Below are 14503 nucleotides of genomic sequence, written 5' to 3'. Positions count from 1 at the left end.
GTCAGAAATGCAGTTGTTACTTTGTAAGGCTGAATTCCTTTATGTTTGGTGATTTGCAATGTTTTATGTATTACAAAATTTTATGTAGTATGTTAAGCCTTTGTCATCTCTGCTCAGCTTGTCATGAGGTATGGACTTCATGGTCTCCAGGGAATGATGCCTTTGTTTAAGTTAATGTAATAGATGGAGGAGACTCTTGCTTTCCTGTCAGCTTTCATAAAACTTTATTGCCAGCTTTATGGTCCCCAGGAATTATCAGCAAGGATAGCTATATTAATAATGAGTGTGTCCATTACTTCCCTAAAATGTGTGTCAGAAAAAAATGAGTGTGAAAGCACGCAGAGTTTTGTGGATTTAAGTGGCATTAAATGTTTCCATATTAAGTTAAAAATTACAAAGTTGTTCAATTTATATACTTAAAACCTTTCAGTTTAAAAAGAACAAATGCATTATTATTTGTATATTTATTTAGGATTCATTATTGTTTGTATATTCAATTTCCTCATTACAATATTTTCTTATGTGTTCTTCACAGAATGGCTTTACTCCCTTATATATGGCAGCTCAAGAGAACCACATTGAAGTGGTGAAATATCTCCTGGAGAATGGAGCCAACCAAAGCACAGCTACTGAGGTGAGGTATATTGTTCCCTTTTTACATACACTTATTTTCTTTGCCTTTATATTCATATTGCTTAAAGTCTAAAGATTTTTCAAACAGAGTATTTTGGGAACTTTCACCTTTTCATTTCATTGACTTGTATGTATGAATCTTACCTTTTTTTTCTACGCACACAGAAGACAAAGGTGAACTGTTCTGGAAATGGTGAAAAGTCAAGGGCTGAAATCCAGCCTGATTCATTTGACATCAAAATTTCTTCCACTGACCTTAGTGAACCCAGGATTTTCACCTTCAGTTTATGCCCATTTCTCCTATCAGCTTCCTGAAGAGTTTTCTGAAAAATGAATGAAGCTTCTAAGAGAGGTCCCTAGAGCTGTAGAAATTATAGGAGGCCAAGGTGGTATTGTCAGGGGGATGGAGTGAATAGTAGATCAATCATAGGCTAAGTGGAGAGGTACAACATTTAATTTGAATAGATCTATGTCTCTGACAAAGCCCATGAAAACTCAAGCATCTAAGAGTGTCACCACCTGAGTAACAGTGCTATCTTTGCACTGCATTTCAATTTGCACTATAGAACCTGGGCAAAAATCAGTGAATAAAATATTATAGCGTGTGTCTCCCACTAGCTGTTTAAGGGGTCTTGTGGGGAAGGTAGGTTGTTGACTTGCTTCAGCTTCTTTCTCAGCCAGCTGAAAACCATGTGGAACAATGTGAATCCCATTATTAGGACTACGAGGACTGTGTCCAGAAGGGTGTCTCTGTATAGTATAAAATGGTATAAAAACAATTAGTATCAACAACTAGTTGCTGAAAAATGTCCTTTTAGGTACAGACTTGAGATTTAAGATGAGTTTAGAGTATTTTCTGCATAGAGAGAAAGAGCGGGAAATGGGCAAGTGCATGCATAAAAGTGATGAGATGAGCAGGCTCTCTGTGGTACTGGGTTCCCAGAACCTGAAGGTATCAAAGGTGCCTCAAGAGGTCACTTACTCCAATCTCCTGCTCCAGTTCCTCTAAGTAAGGAGTGATGGCAGATGGGCCTCGTTGACCAGCAAAGATACTCTGATGCTGAGTCTTGTCTGCAACTTCAAGTGTAACCTATGAATATTCATTGTTGTGTGTTATTACCATAAATTGGAAATCAAATGAGTAACAAGGATCACATCAATGAGTTCAGCAGGCAATGTGCTGTTTTCTTCTTGGATGGTTTGCTTCTCCTGCCAAACTATGGGTATAAATACGCAGAAGGGTGGCATTCATTGCTAGGTTCTGGATTTAACTGCAGTTCTGTAAACTTGTGCTAACCTCAGCGCAAGCAGGACACCAAAGTAATAGAGATGAGACTCCATCTTAAGAGAAACTGAATCCTAAGAGCTTATTTTTGTAGATGACAAGATTTCAGAACAATGGGGACAACTCCTAGGCAGTGAGGACTGTGCTCATTCTGTTCCCTCTTGTTCTGGGGGTGAATGGATTCAGAGCAGCCCTGTGGGGAAGAACTTGGTGGCACTGTTGGATTATAAGCTGGACGTGAGTCAGCAATGTGTGCTTGCAACCCAAAAAGCCAGCCATATCCTGGGCTGCATCAAAAGAAGCATGGCCAGCAGGTTAAGGGAGATGATTCTACCCCTCTGCACCACTCTAGTAAGGTCCTACTTGGAGTACTGTGTCCAACTCTGGAGTCCTTGGCACAGGAAAGATGTGGACGTGTTGGAGAGGGTCCAGAGGAGGGCCATGAAGATGATCAGAGGGCTGGAACACCTCTCCTGTGGGGACAGGCTCAGAGAGTTGGGGTTGTTCAGCCTGGAAAAGAGAAGGGTCCGAGGAGACTTTATAGCATCCTTAAAGGGGGCTTTTAAGAAAGATGGGGACAGACTTTTTAGTGGGGCCTGTACTGATAGGTAATGGTTTTAAACTAAAAGAGGGGAGATTCAAACTTGATATAAGGGAAGATATTTTTTATGATGAAGAGGTGAAACGCTGGAACAGGTTGTCCAAAGAGGTGGTAGATGCCCCATTGCTGAAAACATTTAAGGTTAGGTTGGATGGGGCTCTGAGCAACCTGATCTAGTTGAAGATGCCTTGGCTCATTGCAGGGAGGTTGGGCTAGCTGACCTTTAAAGGTCCCTTCCAACCCAAACTGTTCTATGATTCTATGATTCTCTTTCTACTAAATGTTCTTTTATTCCAGGCCAAGGGAAGGAGTGAGCAGGCTCTGTACTGCTTCTGTTGGCTTGTGTTTGCTCTGTGGATGTGGATGTGCTACGTGAAATAGTGATAGGAAAGTTCCTCCCTGTCAGAGCTTTTGCTCATGTTTATTACTTTTACCTAGTCTGTATAGAAGCTTACGCATTCTGGATTGCCTTCACAAATGGATGAATTTGAAATGATGGTGAATTTATGCTCACTCTCCTTTTCTTTAAACTGAACTGCTAGTGTTAACAGCTGCTATACTGTCCCTCCTTTCGATGGATACTGTACCATTTGATGACAGCTCCTAAAATAATCCTCTTGTGGCCTGCACACATAGCGATCATGTTACATGGCAGCTTTCTGAAACATGAAATCCCGTGTGATTGCCAGGCAACGTGGCAGAAACACAGTCCTTGTGAAGGAGCCGAGTGGAACTGTGGCTCTCCAGGAGCCCAGCCAGGCTGCAGCCCCAGTCACCTGCCTGCAGCCTTTCACCGAGTGACTTCTGGCTGTGATCAGGTGCACGGGGAATTCATTCATTAGTTATTGGAACTGTGAGGCTGAGATGGTTATAATTAACATGATCTCTGCTTGAATGCAGACATCCAGGCATCACTGGAACTTGGTAGTATAGTCTGTTGGGTTTTTTTTTTAAATAAGGCAGGGTGAGAGAAAAGCCAGCTGCCCCCCAACTCTGAGTCCATGTCTGTCTTCTGCCATCAGAAATGTCAGTTCTCACTTTTGTAGCCTCTAAAGTAAAGCCTCCCTGTCCCCTTATCTAAGTTTTGGGTTGAGGTCTTGCTCAAGTGATGGTTTTAATGATTTGATGGATCCATCCACTGAAGGAGGACCTGAGCTGCTGTCTGCTTTCACACTGCCCAGATTTAGTATCATGAACACGATGAAGAAACGGTACATTAAATGAAGTGGGGTGACAGCCTGAACAGAGGATGCTACCAAGATATATGGAGAAGGACCTTCTGCTTGGTGTCAAACAGATTGGCTGTTCTCATGTGGGGAGTTGGGGAAATGAAATACTTTCTCCAGGCTCTGGTCAGCCATGCTTTCCGCAAATAGGAAAGGGAATGCAGAAAGGGTTGTGTCCTTTTAGAGAAGGATGGAGGATAAAGTGGTGGAAATCAAATGGATGATCTTGCCTTTGAAGCTTTGAAACCTTGCACTACCTTTGGATATATTTTGTTTCCTCTATTTTATGTTTCCTTTCACTTTAACATACCTATATGTGCAAAATGAAAGGATGAGCTCAGTTTCACAGGACCTCTAATCCAGGATTTGCTCTCATGTTCCCAGAGGCGAAAGGCAAATACATTAAGCCATTTCAACACCTAATGTATGCCCAATCTCAGAATTATCTTTACAGTTCAGCTGTTTCATCAGCTGTTCACCCCTTTTTAATTCACTGTACACAATTTAATCTGTATTGCAGAGAGAACCCGTAGTAGTATTGCTGTTACAGTGCACCTATCCACAGTTCTACACAAAAGGGAGTGAACGTTATTAGATTACAAAGGGGAAAAATTGCTCCAGCAATTCTTCAGATGTTTCTTTCAGCATATGTTGACTGTAATTCCTTCTTAACTTGTCCTTTATTATTTAATCATTTTTCCATTTTCCTGTTCCAAATCAATTCTGTCTCATTCCTATGCCTTTTACAACATCTCTAAATCAGTTTTCTCACTTTCTGGCTATAGTTAACTCCTTAGTTGTTCCTTCCCAACTAGACACAGAAGACCTTGTATTGTTTCCTTGTTATTCGCCATGCATCTGGTCACAGGCTCTGTTAGAGAGCTGCTCTGTCCCCTGATAGTTTAGCTGCTCTCTGATCTTGCATGTGGTTACAGCACATAGGTGCTTGGGTAGCGCACAAGTCGTGGGCTAGATTCAGTTTTATAGTCTGAATAAAAGGTATGGGTGCAGGCCGTACTTCAGCTGAGATCGCAGGTTGTGGGGTGTGTGACGTTTTGAAGCATTGCCAATCCAGGGCACGTGTGAAGGAGCAAGAAAATTTGATAATAATTTTAAAACAAAGCTAAACATGTGAATAAGAAGTAGATAGATTTTTCTGACTTTGAAGTTCCAAAAAGTACAGATTATCTAATGTTTTCCCACTTCAAATTAGAATAAAATCCAAAATGTGATCTGGCTTTCTTGTGCCATAGTTCACATGTAACTTAGAATGAGAAACAACAGCAAATGTGAATGAAGATGTGCTTTCTTTTCCCACAGATGCGAGATATTCAGAAACAAGTTCCCTGGATTTTTTTTATATCTACCTTGTTCAGAACTCACTGATCCTTACCAAAATGTTGCTGAAAATATGCTTTGTGATCCATTTTAAGATGAGAAGTAATTAAGAGAGCTGCAGAAAAATGATCCTTTGCTTGTACTTTATTTAAAAAAGACTACTTTGAAGTGAAGAAGCGTGCTTCTGTCATGTTTGGAGTAATATCTGAGTTAAAATATTGTGCTGGTAATGTACCTTTCAAATTTCGGTGTGTGAACAGGGCTGTGCAAATTACTGAAGCTCTGTATCCTTCAGTTTGTTGAGCACATCTTTTCTGCTCTACCAGGATGGTTTCACTCCTCTAGCTGTCGCCCTGCAACAAGGACACAACCAGGCGGTGGCCATCCTCCTGGAGAATGACACCAAGGGGAAAGTGAGATTACCTGCTCTGCATATTGCCGCTAGAAAAGACGACACCAAATCAGCAGCGCTCCTCCTGCAGAACGACCATAACGCTGACGTGCAGTCCAAGGTAACATGATGCTGCCTGAGAGGTAACAGGGTGGCCACGCGGCTGAGAGCCGAGGGCCAACAAACTTCACTTACTTAGTCTTAATGTCCAAAGGTAGTTTTTTTTTTTTTTGTGGGGAAAGACAGGTTGCTTGACCAGTATCACCAGTAATATATCTATTTTTGTAGTGTTTAGCTACTCAGTAATTGCAAGCTATGCTTTTTTTTTTTTTTTGCTTTTTAGTTATACCTCCCATTTCTTTTGTAACCAGCTTTCTTTTCATTATTTATAAACAAGAAGAGAGACTTGAGTGGAAGCAGAATCACTGCTTCCCTATTAAATAGGATACTGGTTTATTGCCCACGGGAACATAGGTTGTATTTGAAGTTAATGCATGCTTGAATGGCTTTTCCCATAATTAACAGCATAACTCATTTCAAAAAGCAACGTAGTTCTTCGTTTTGCAGCCACTCTTTAATATTTTTCCTCTTTTTCCCAAACCATGCTGCATCAGATGATGGTGAATAGGACGACTGAGGTACCGAGACAAAACATTTTTAATTACTCTTTCTGTTACTTATGATTATTTTCTCTGCTCTGTGGCAATATTTCTATATTATTTAGCACTAAAAGTGAAGATATTACTCTTTTTTAATACACAGAAATTTGTGACTAAGGAAATCTATTTTTATTCATCCTTTATCTTAGAATTTCTTTTTATTTGTGTCACTATTGAAATAAACTTTTGAGAATTCACATTGGTTCAAAGAAGTCTGCAGTGAGTAATGGAGCTGAGAGGTTAAAGATGCTTTTCTAACTTAATTTCGTTAATTATGAAAATGCACTCACTTGGCATAACTAAATTAAGGTGTCTGGCTCAGACAGAGTCATGGTAAAATTCATTTTCCTTCTTTTACAGTAATAAATACAATCAAATCCTCTAAGGTAAAATCTCGTTCAGAGCATCTGCTTATTTTTGCCATTGTTCTTGTTATGATCTTTTCAATAAAGTTTTGAAAAGTCCTTAAGGGATAGCACATAATCAGAATTCACTTGCAGCAGATAATATTACATTTCTCATTCGGATTCTGGAAGTATCAGCTCTTCAGGCACTTCCACTAAAAATCATGTCTGATTGGCTAAAACTGTGTTTTCTCCCCTAAAATGAGTGTAACATTTAAGAAAAAGAATTATTTCCAAGAATGCAGCTGTTGTTTGAAGGCCTCCTTTTAAATCACAGAGTTTCTCTGTGAGATGAGGGCATGAACTCTGGATGCAGGCACACAGGTGGAAGAGCTCCCTGCTCGGGGGGCGGACACATGGACAAGTTGTCCCCAGGCAGGGGACGATGCGAAGGGACAGGGTGACAGCTGCTCCCTGGCGTCTGCCCATGGACCTGCTCTTCACCGTGGTAAACGTGAGGGGGTTTCTCTCTCCTTCTCTGGCCAACATGTTACCTCTCAGTGCATTTGTCTGCAGGTAAATATGTGTCCATGAGAAGTTAGTTGTTAACCCAATATACATTAAATCCAGAGCTTAACATGATACCCTATTTGTGCACCTAATAACCTTAGTAGAAATTTCCTTGGTAGTTTACCACAGCAACACGATGATGAATTTAATGAGTGTTTGACTGTACTTTGACCAGGATCACCTGTGGGCCAACAAGGAAGTAAACGGAATTAGGGTAAAATATTGGGCTGATTGGTGTTTCTTTGGGGAATATAGTTGATTTCAGAATCCCACATCTGCCTACATTTCTTTATTCCACAAGCAGTTAAAAACCATGATTTGGACACTGAAAGAAATGAAACCTACTTGAAAAAACAGTATAGTCTAGAAGCCAAAAGTTATTTCTCTCTTTCCCTTAACGAACAGTAAGTTCTGATCAAATCATTGTGAAGCTCTTCAGGGAAACCTCAAAAGCAATGTCCTTTCTGCTTGAATTAATTATGAGACTAAAAGCTTGCTCTGTGGCCTAGTTTCTGAAAAATTAATCTTTTTTATGTTGTTGTCAAGAAATTCTATATCTCGTAGTTAGAGCATGTTAGACCTTCAAGTGTTCAAGAGGCAATAAGTAAATTATATTTTCTCTGATGTTTAGATGGCAAGGTTTCTTCACATCCTTTGAAATCAAAATTGTATATAAATATAAGTAATTATGGTTCTTATGCTACTAAGTAGTTTCTCATTTACACCAAATTTTGGGGTTACATATTGAGTAACCACTGCTTAAAAAAAAAAAAAAGGAAATATATTGTCAAAACTTCTAATTCTAAGATCAGTAAAATAAGAGTCCAAAAACTTTTGTAGTCATTTAGACAAAACCAGTAAACAGATGCAGCCCAAAAGACCCATGTTGGTCCTGAATTATAAGGAAACTTCCTTTTTTTTCTTTAAGAATGGCTAATATATTTATATTTTCTGTGATAAAAGCTACTTTTCTTACTGGCCACTGATTCAGAACACTGAATCGGAGAATGAAAGAATGAAGCACTTTTCATAACCTCCCTTATGAAAAATGCACACTCTGCCTGAAAGAATGTGATATCTTATAGGTGAACTAGATAAAATCGACATGATACATTTGTTTGCCAGCAGCTTCTAAAACGAAGTTCTAGTTAAGCTGATTATCTTGTGTAAATTGATTTCTGTAATAAGGTCTGTTTCCCTTTGTAGAGTGGCTTTACACCTTTGCATATAGCCGCGCACTATGGAAATGTCAATGTGGCAACGCTTCTGCTCAACCGAGGAGCTGCGGTCGATTTCACAGCAAGGGTATGGAGGAATTTGTTTTGCTGCTTATTTCTAGCAGCCTATGAAAATGGAGTGTTTCTTTGTATAATTCTTAGTCAAGAGTAAGCAAGGAGCAAAGTAATGCTGAAATTCCATTGTGTTCAAAGATGTCTTCTTTGCAATAACTCAATGCAGCAGAGTCCCTGGGCGTTTAGTAGCCGCCTGTATTCCCAGCTGAAGGAAGCAGGCTCTTGTGACTAGCTCCAGAAAGCTGATATTCTCATAATATGTCAACTCGCTTTAGCTTTCCTGTCAGTTACACATACTCCAGGAATATATGTAGGATTTATTGGCTTATTTAGTATGCAGTATTCAGTGTATGCTATGCTACTGTAATTTGATATTTTCACATATAAACGTATTTTGAAAAAAGCTACGCTGCCATTATAGAAATATAACTATAAAACTACTAATTAATCATGACTACTTTTTTTATGGTGAACAACTGCAGAGATAGATAATATAGTGTACTTGCTGTTGTACGATGCGTAGTTTAAAGCACAGCATGTGGTGCTGTGAAAACCCCTGGTAATCTGTACATCAACATGGCTGCTGGATCGTGAGATTTCTGTTTAATTTTGCATTGCCAGACACTCTTGGAATTGCTTTAGGGCTCTGCATTTCAGGCTGGCTTCCTCCTATTGCTGATCTGGAATAACTGCTAATATTACCTCCTTCCCTCACCCAAAGCAAGGACTTTCAGCCTAAGCAGGACCTACTCATTGATGCTATTGGCATCGCACTAAGAAGATTCCTTTGTGTCAGAGTGACGCATTTGTGTACTCTGTGTATGTTGAAATGATCTAAATGCATCGGTGTTTTGTGAATATTGACTCATTGGGACTCTGATATATGTTTGTTTATTTGTCTGACTCTGGGACTGTGATGTTTGCTGCTTTGGCAGATGCGCTTCTTTGTTTATTAAAAAATCCCAAACGATGAATAAAGATCTTTGCTTACAAAGGAATTACTAACTCTAGCATATATGGTGTGTGCCTAGCTCTGATGCTCAAGTACAGTTTTGTTTATTCTCTACAATGTGATGGTCTCATTTTTGTGATCCAAACACAAATTCACCACCATTATACACCTGCAAATCCGCCATGCTCATTGTTTGTTCTTTTCATGGTGTAGAATGGAATCACCCCACTGCATGTGGCTTCCAAAAGGGGAAACACAAACATGGTGAAGCTCTTGTTGGATCGTGGAGGGCAGATCGATGCCAAAACCAGGGTGAGTGTTTCTATTCCCTGAATATGATGTTGTCCCTTCTTGAGAATGGATTGGGATTTTTTGATTGCTTGTTGTTTTTTCTTTTTTCCAAGTCAGAGACTGGGAACAGCAAGATTCATAGCTAGGAATTGAACTTTGGTAATTGTGTCTCGTTCTCTGTTCTTAAAGTGAGACGTTAGATGCAGCTGTTATAAATCACACACACACTCTCAAAAAACCAAAAAGATTCAGCTGAACACAGCTGCAAAATGTTAAAACGTTGCCTCCTCACAAGTGTACTCTTTTGGAAACTTGGACTAAATTTAAATTGTGACTCCAAAAATAATTTGTAAAGAAATTTTTGTTTTTTTTTTTTTTAAATTCAAAATCCTACCTTTAGTTTTCTCATTGTTATTTGTTTTATGTAGACTGCTTGCTGTGGAATAAGACTAAAGAGTGGCAGGTATTAGCGATAGCAAGAGGCGGAAATACTATTTCCTTCCGTCTCCTCCATAATCTACCTACATCATACAAGAAGAAGCTGATGAAACTCTGATCTTACTGAGGAAATAAGCCCATTAGTTGGTCCAGCGATATGTGACAGAAGAACAAGCATCTTGCACAGCAGTGGGAAGTGGGGGATCTGGACTCAGCTAAGCCTTTCAGTCCCCCGAGTCCTGAATGTCTGTGCCCATCACAACACACCGAACAAAACCTGCCCTTGTGGGCTGCCTGTCACTTTTTACTGGGCTCAGTCCTGGGGACAAAGTAACCTGCTCTCTGCAGCAATGTCACACCAATACTTTGCTCTTTATTTTGCCAATCGATTTATATGGGCAGAGTTAATTACTTAAAATTGGATTTCGGAGTCATCCAGGAAAATGTGGTCATCTATGCAAATTGAACTCCACAGGACTCATTCTTGAAAGCTGCTGGTTTTAAGCACTGATCTGCAAAAATGTGTCGCCAAGTAACAGAGGGTGTTTCAGACAACAAAGTTTAGAGCTGGACGTAAGAGTTTAAAACTAAAACGATATAGTTTTTGTTTAATGAGGTAGGAAGATAGGGATACTCTATACAACTACCATTGTAGTTGATCCAACCTCTGCAGTTACTTTGCTATTAATTTCATCAACCATTTGTTGCTTCATAAGCTAGGAAGACAATTTGTGATTATCATATAGCTCTATATGTGATTATGATTTTAATTTCTGATTATTTATGAAATTATGTCTCTTGCTTTTTTTTTTTCCTTTTCCTAATTGAGCTACTGATGATGGGAAATGCTGCCTCTCATGAAGGTGTGCAGTAAATCATCCCTGGTCAAATTCTCCACAATAAGTGCCTAAAATCTCATAGTAGAGAGGCTTCTATATGGTAATAATATGCTGCAGTCAGTATATTCCACATACTCATAAGCACTGTAGTCATACAGAAATGGTCCATTTGGCCTGTGGAATGACAATATTGAATTCACCCATTTGCTGCTCAGTACTTGGATGTTTGTTTTGGACAAGACGGCCCAGGTGACTGTAGAGGACATCTTGGATTTTAAGAGGTCAAGGTGTATTCTGTTCCCCGCTCACCCAGAAAGATTGATGTGCAGTTGTGAATGAAACTGAAAGAACAGGACTTTGCCCAGCGTAGGTGGAAGGTGCTAATTTTAGAGTCTACTCATTGTCGTGGCTTCCTGCCCTTTGCCAGCTGCTACATTAACTCAAAAACTGTCAGCACGAAGATATCAGTGAAAACTCATAGAGGTATCCTAGAGCACATCTATCCCAGTTTGCACAGGCTCAGCAGCTTCCTCTTGCTTTCATCTCCTGCCTCCCCCTTGCTCAAAGGCCCACGGTGCTGGTCGGCTGCGCATCCTTCACAGTGGGGGAGATTCCAGAGCTTTGGCTTTGCTGTCAGTCTCTCCGTGGCGTGATCTCGTCTTCATGCCAACTGTTTATATAGTCTCGGTGTCTTTTTCTTTCCCCTTTGCTTTGTCCGCATGCCTTGTGTGCTTTGCTATGGCCGTGAGTATGTAGGGTATGGAAGAGGTAGGTTGTGTGTTGCATGCCGTGCATACGTGTGTTTTGTACTGCAAAGGAAAGACTTGCGCCTCCCCCTCCTTGGTACTAACATGCTTGCATTTCCATACGTGCCTCTTCATTCTCCTGAGGAACACCTGCATTCTTCCAGCAGGCCAGATTCACTGAAAAATAGTGGAATTAAGTGTGCTAGGATATTTCACTGCCGGGCAGCTTGGGCTTTTCTTCTTGATCTCAATACCATATTAAAAAAACCCACCCTCTTTTGTTAAAAAAGTACTCATTGCTTTCATTCAGTTTATTTTTATCTTGCTTTATTATCTGACATCTGATGATGCATAAATTAAGATACAAAAACTTCTTTTAGGAGCTTTTCAGTGAGCCTCAGTACTTTAATTTTGCCTAGTTAATCTGTGAAGTCTTTTTATGCTTGAAAATGTTCCACTGGAACAATCTATTAGGAGCCCCTGTGTCATCTAAAAGAAAAGAAACTTAAATGTACATTCTTCAAAGGGAGTAAATTATTAATGTGTCCTACTGTTCCATAGTTAATGTTGCATGTCAGAAGAAAGTCCCCCTTAGTGCAGGAATTAAATATTTTTATTTTCTATACTTTTCATAATGCATTTGCTGAATCTTTATGGCATTTCAGACTAGACTATAAAGATGTAGAATTGCAACTAAATCTGCTTGCTACATTCGTGTATTTTAAAATAAAATTTTACTTAAATTTTGGGGGTTTTACCATTTTTCTCAGCAAACTATTAAATAACTTTTTAAAAGGCAGAATCCTGTTTCTCTTTTATATTGTGTCTGAGGCAAAAATGTAAGCTCCATTCACAATGATATTAATAGGGTACTTTTAGTACTATCTGTCATACCTGCTTTTGTGCTATTTGTATTTACATACAAGCCTCATCTGGAGTTGTGTTTGCTAAATGATTAATGAGTAAAATTTCTTATGCTAAAACTTCTAATATTTAAAAGTTTACCTGAATAAGAACTTGAACTTTTTTAAAAAATTTAAGAATTTAGCTAAACTGCTGACCAGTAAAGTTTGGTTTCAGAAGCAGTTGTGCAAACTGTGGCTAGGAATCAGTGTGCAGAAACTTAGTCTCTAAAAGATGGCTGAAAACTCAGTTTATGATTAAATTGATGCCATGTGGTCAAGAGTAACGTGGCACTTATCAGTTCTCACTTTGAGAGAAGGAAAGCACATATAGCCTTCCTGAAAACATAGTAAGGATTATTACAGGGAGAGTTATTTTAAGCATTTAAAACCAGAGCAATGTCAGCACAACCAAAATAGATGTATTTCTATTAAATATATGAATATGTGGGGGACTATGGTGGGTCCGTGGATTCCCTGATGGAGGGCATGGGAACAGAAATTAGCCTTGAAGATATTAAGGCCTACCCCTGAGAAAGATGGGAGTAAAGGAGTATCCAAAGATGTTGAGGATGTACCCGTGAGAGAGAAGGGAGTAAAAGAGTAACATTGATGATAGCAAAAATAGCCAATGAGATGTTACTGCTGTGACTTGTAACCAATAGTGAAGAGACACATGAATTGGTAGAACTGTATAAAAATGCACTTGTGGCGATAAATGGCATCTACTACTTTCATCCTGGAAGAACTTGGTCTCTGTAGTTTGTCCATCTCAACCACAACATGAATATTCTGATATAATGGAATAGTAAGAGTCAGGATGTTCTGTCACTACTAAATGGGTTTAGCAGTATTCTTTATGAATGCAGTTTTTGTAATAACTCTATTTGTATAATCTCTCTATAGAAAATGTATAGGGAAGGACAAGAATGTGAGGCTTTTTGAGTTTTTGTTTGCTTTTTTACTTTTAAAATACAGTGTTATTCACAGGCCTTCGACGCCTTACTGGTATTTGCATTGTTGTTTGACTATGCAAACACGTCTAGGAGAGGGGGGGAACATATACACCTGTCTCAGATGCTGAAGTTGTCACACATTTGTGTTTTTTCTATTGAATCTCGCCAAGATTGAAATTAATTTTTTCATGCTCTGAGACTTTTCTTTAGAATCCTTTTGCAGGCTCTTGTCCAGAATATTTACAGTTGAAAAAATTTGCTGGAATGAATGAGAGCATCTAGTCTTGGAATGGAAAGCTTATTGTGTGGGAAAGTGAACATGTTGTGTGCCTGGAGCGTGGCAGCTGGAGCTGGGGAGGGGAGTAGATGTGCTGATGGTGGGGAGAAAGTCTGGTGTGACATTTGGGTTGGAGAAGGGCCACAGAAAAGAAAGGAGGCCCAGCTGGAGCTGAAAGAAGCGGACGGTCGGTCCCAGAGATGTATGATGCCAATGGGAAAAGAAAAGGAAGGAAGCCGTGGGAGGTGGAAGTTGGATTATTTATTTTTTTGTGGTGAATGAGCTTCAGACACCCCTTAATGCTCATTCTGGGAACCTATTGAGATTTATTTGTAATAGTGTCTCCTTTTGTAAATATGCAGCCTGACAGAACAAGAATGGCTCTCTGCTGTTACCACATATAGTGGGTTTCCCACCATAAAGCCATTGTAGCAGGATCCTACCACGGTCCTGGCACTATGCTGTGTTTTGTCCTAGTCTTCACACACGCACAGAGCACTAATAATTCATTGGCAGTTTTTGCCAATCCTAAAGCGATGTCAGATTATACATTTCTAGTCACAATGCAGATATTGATTATAAAAAACTGAGTGGATTCATATAATGTTTACAAGGGAGGGGCAAGGGATGTTGTGCAGATTATCTAAGCAAGCTATATCAATAGCGACTATTATTTAGAATTATTTAAGCTAACATCTTATTACTCGAGCAAATACATGGGGTTTTTTTTGCTGTATTTTAAAAATGTGTACTTTTAATGGCA

General features: G+C 39.4%; 1 protein-coding gene across 50 annotated transcripts in view; it reads left to right on the top strand.

Moving 5' to 3' along the window:
• Positions 1-14503, top strand: part of ANK2 (ankyrin 2) — a 366844-nt gene that overhangs the window by 239073 nt on the left and 113268 nt on the right. For 43 of the 50 annotated variants that reach the window (XM_071808135.1, XM_071808142.1, XM_071808141.1 and 40 more), the window contains 5 exons: positions 536-634; positions 5410-5595; positions 6089-6112; positions 8254-8352; positions 9505-9603. In XM_071808135.1, the coding sequence (XP_071664236.1) occupies positions 536-634; positions 5410-5595; positions 6089-6112; positions 8254-8352; positions 9505-9603 (507 nt within the window). The remainder of the gene's footprint in view (positions 1-535; positions 635-5409; positions 5596-6088; positions 6113-8253; positions 8353-9504; positions 9604-14503) is intronic. The other 7 variants (XM_071808145.1, XM_071808140.1, XM_071808134.1 and 4 more) reach the window with 1 other exon arrangement.

Source organism: Patagioenas fasciata, chromosome 4 (genome assembly GCF_037038585.1).
Source record: "Patagioenas fasciata isolate bPatFas1 chromosome 4, bPatFas1.hap1, whole genome shotgun sequence".
Classification (NCBI taxonomy): Eukaryota; Metazoa; Chordata; class Aves; order Columbiformes; family Columbidae; genus Patagioenas; species Patagioenas fasciata.
This window is presented reverse-complemented; position numbering and strand designations above follow the sequence as displayed.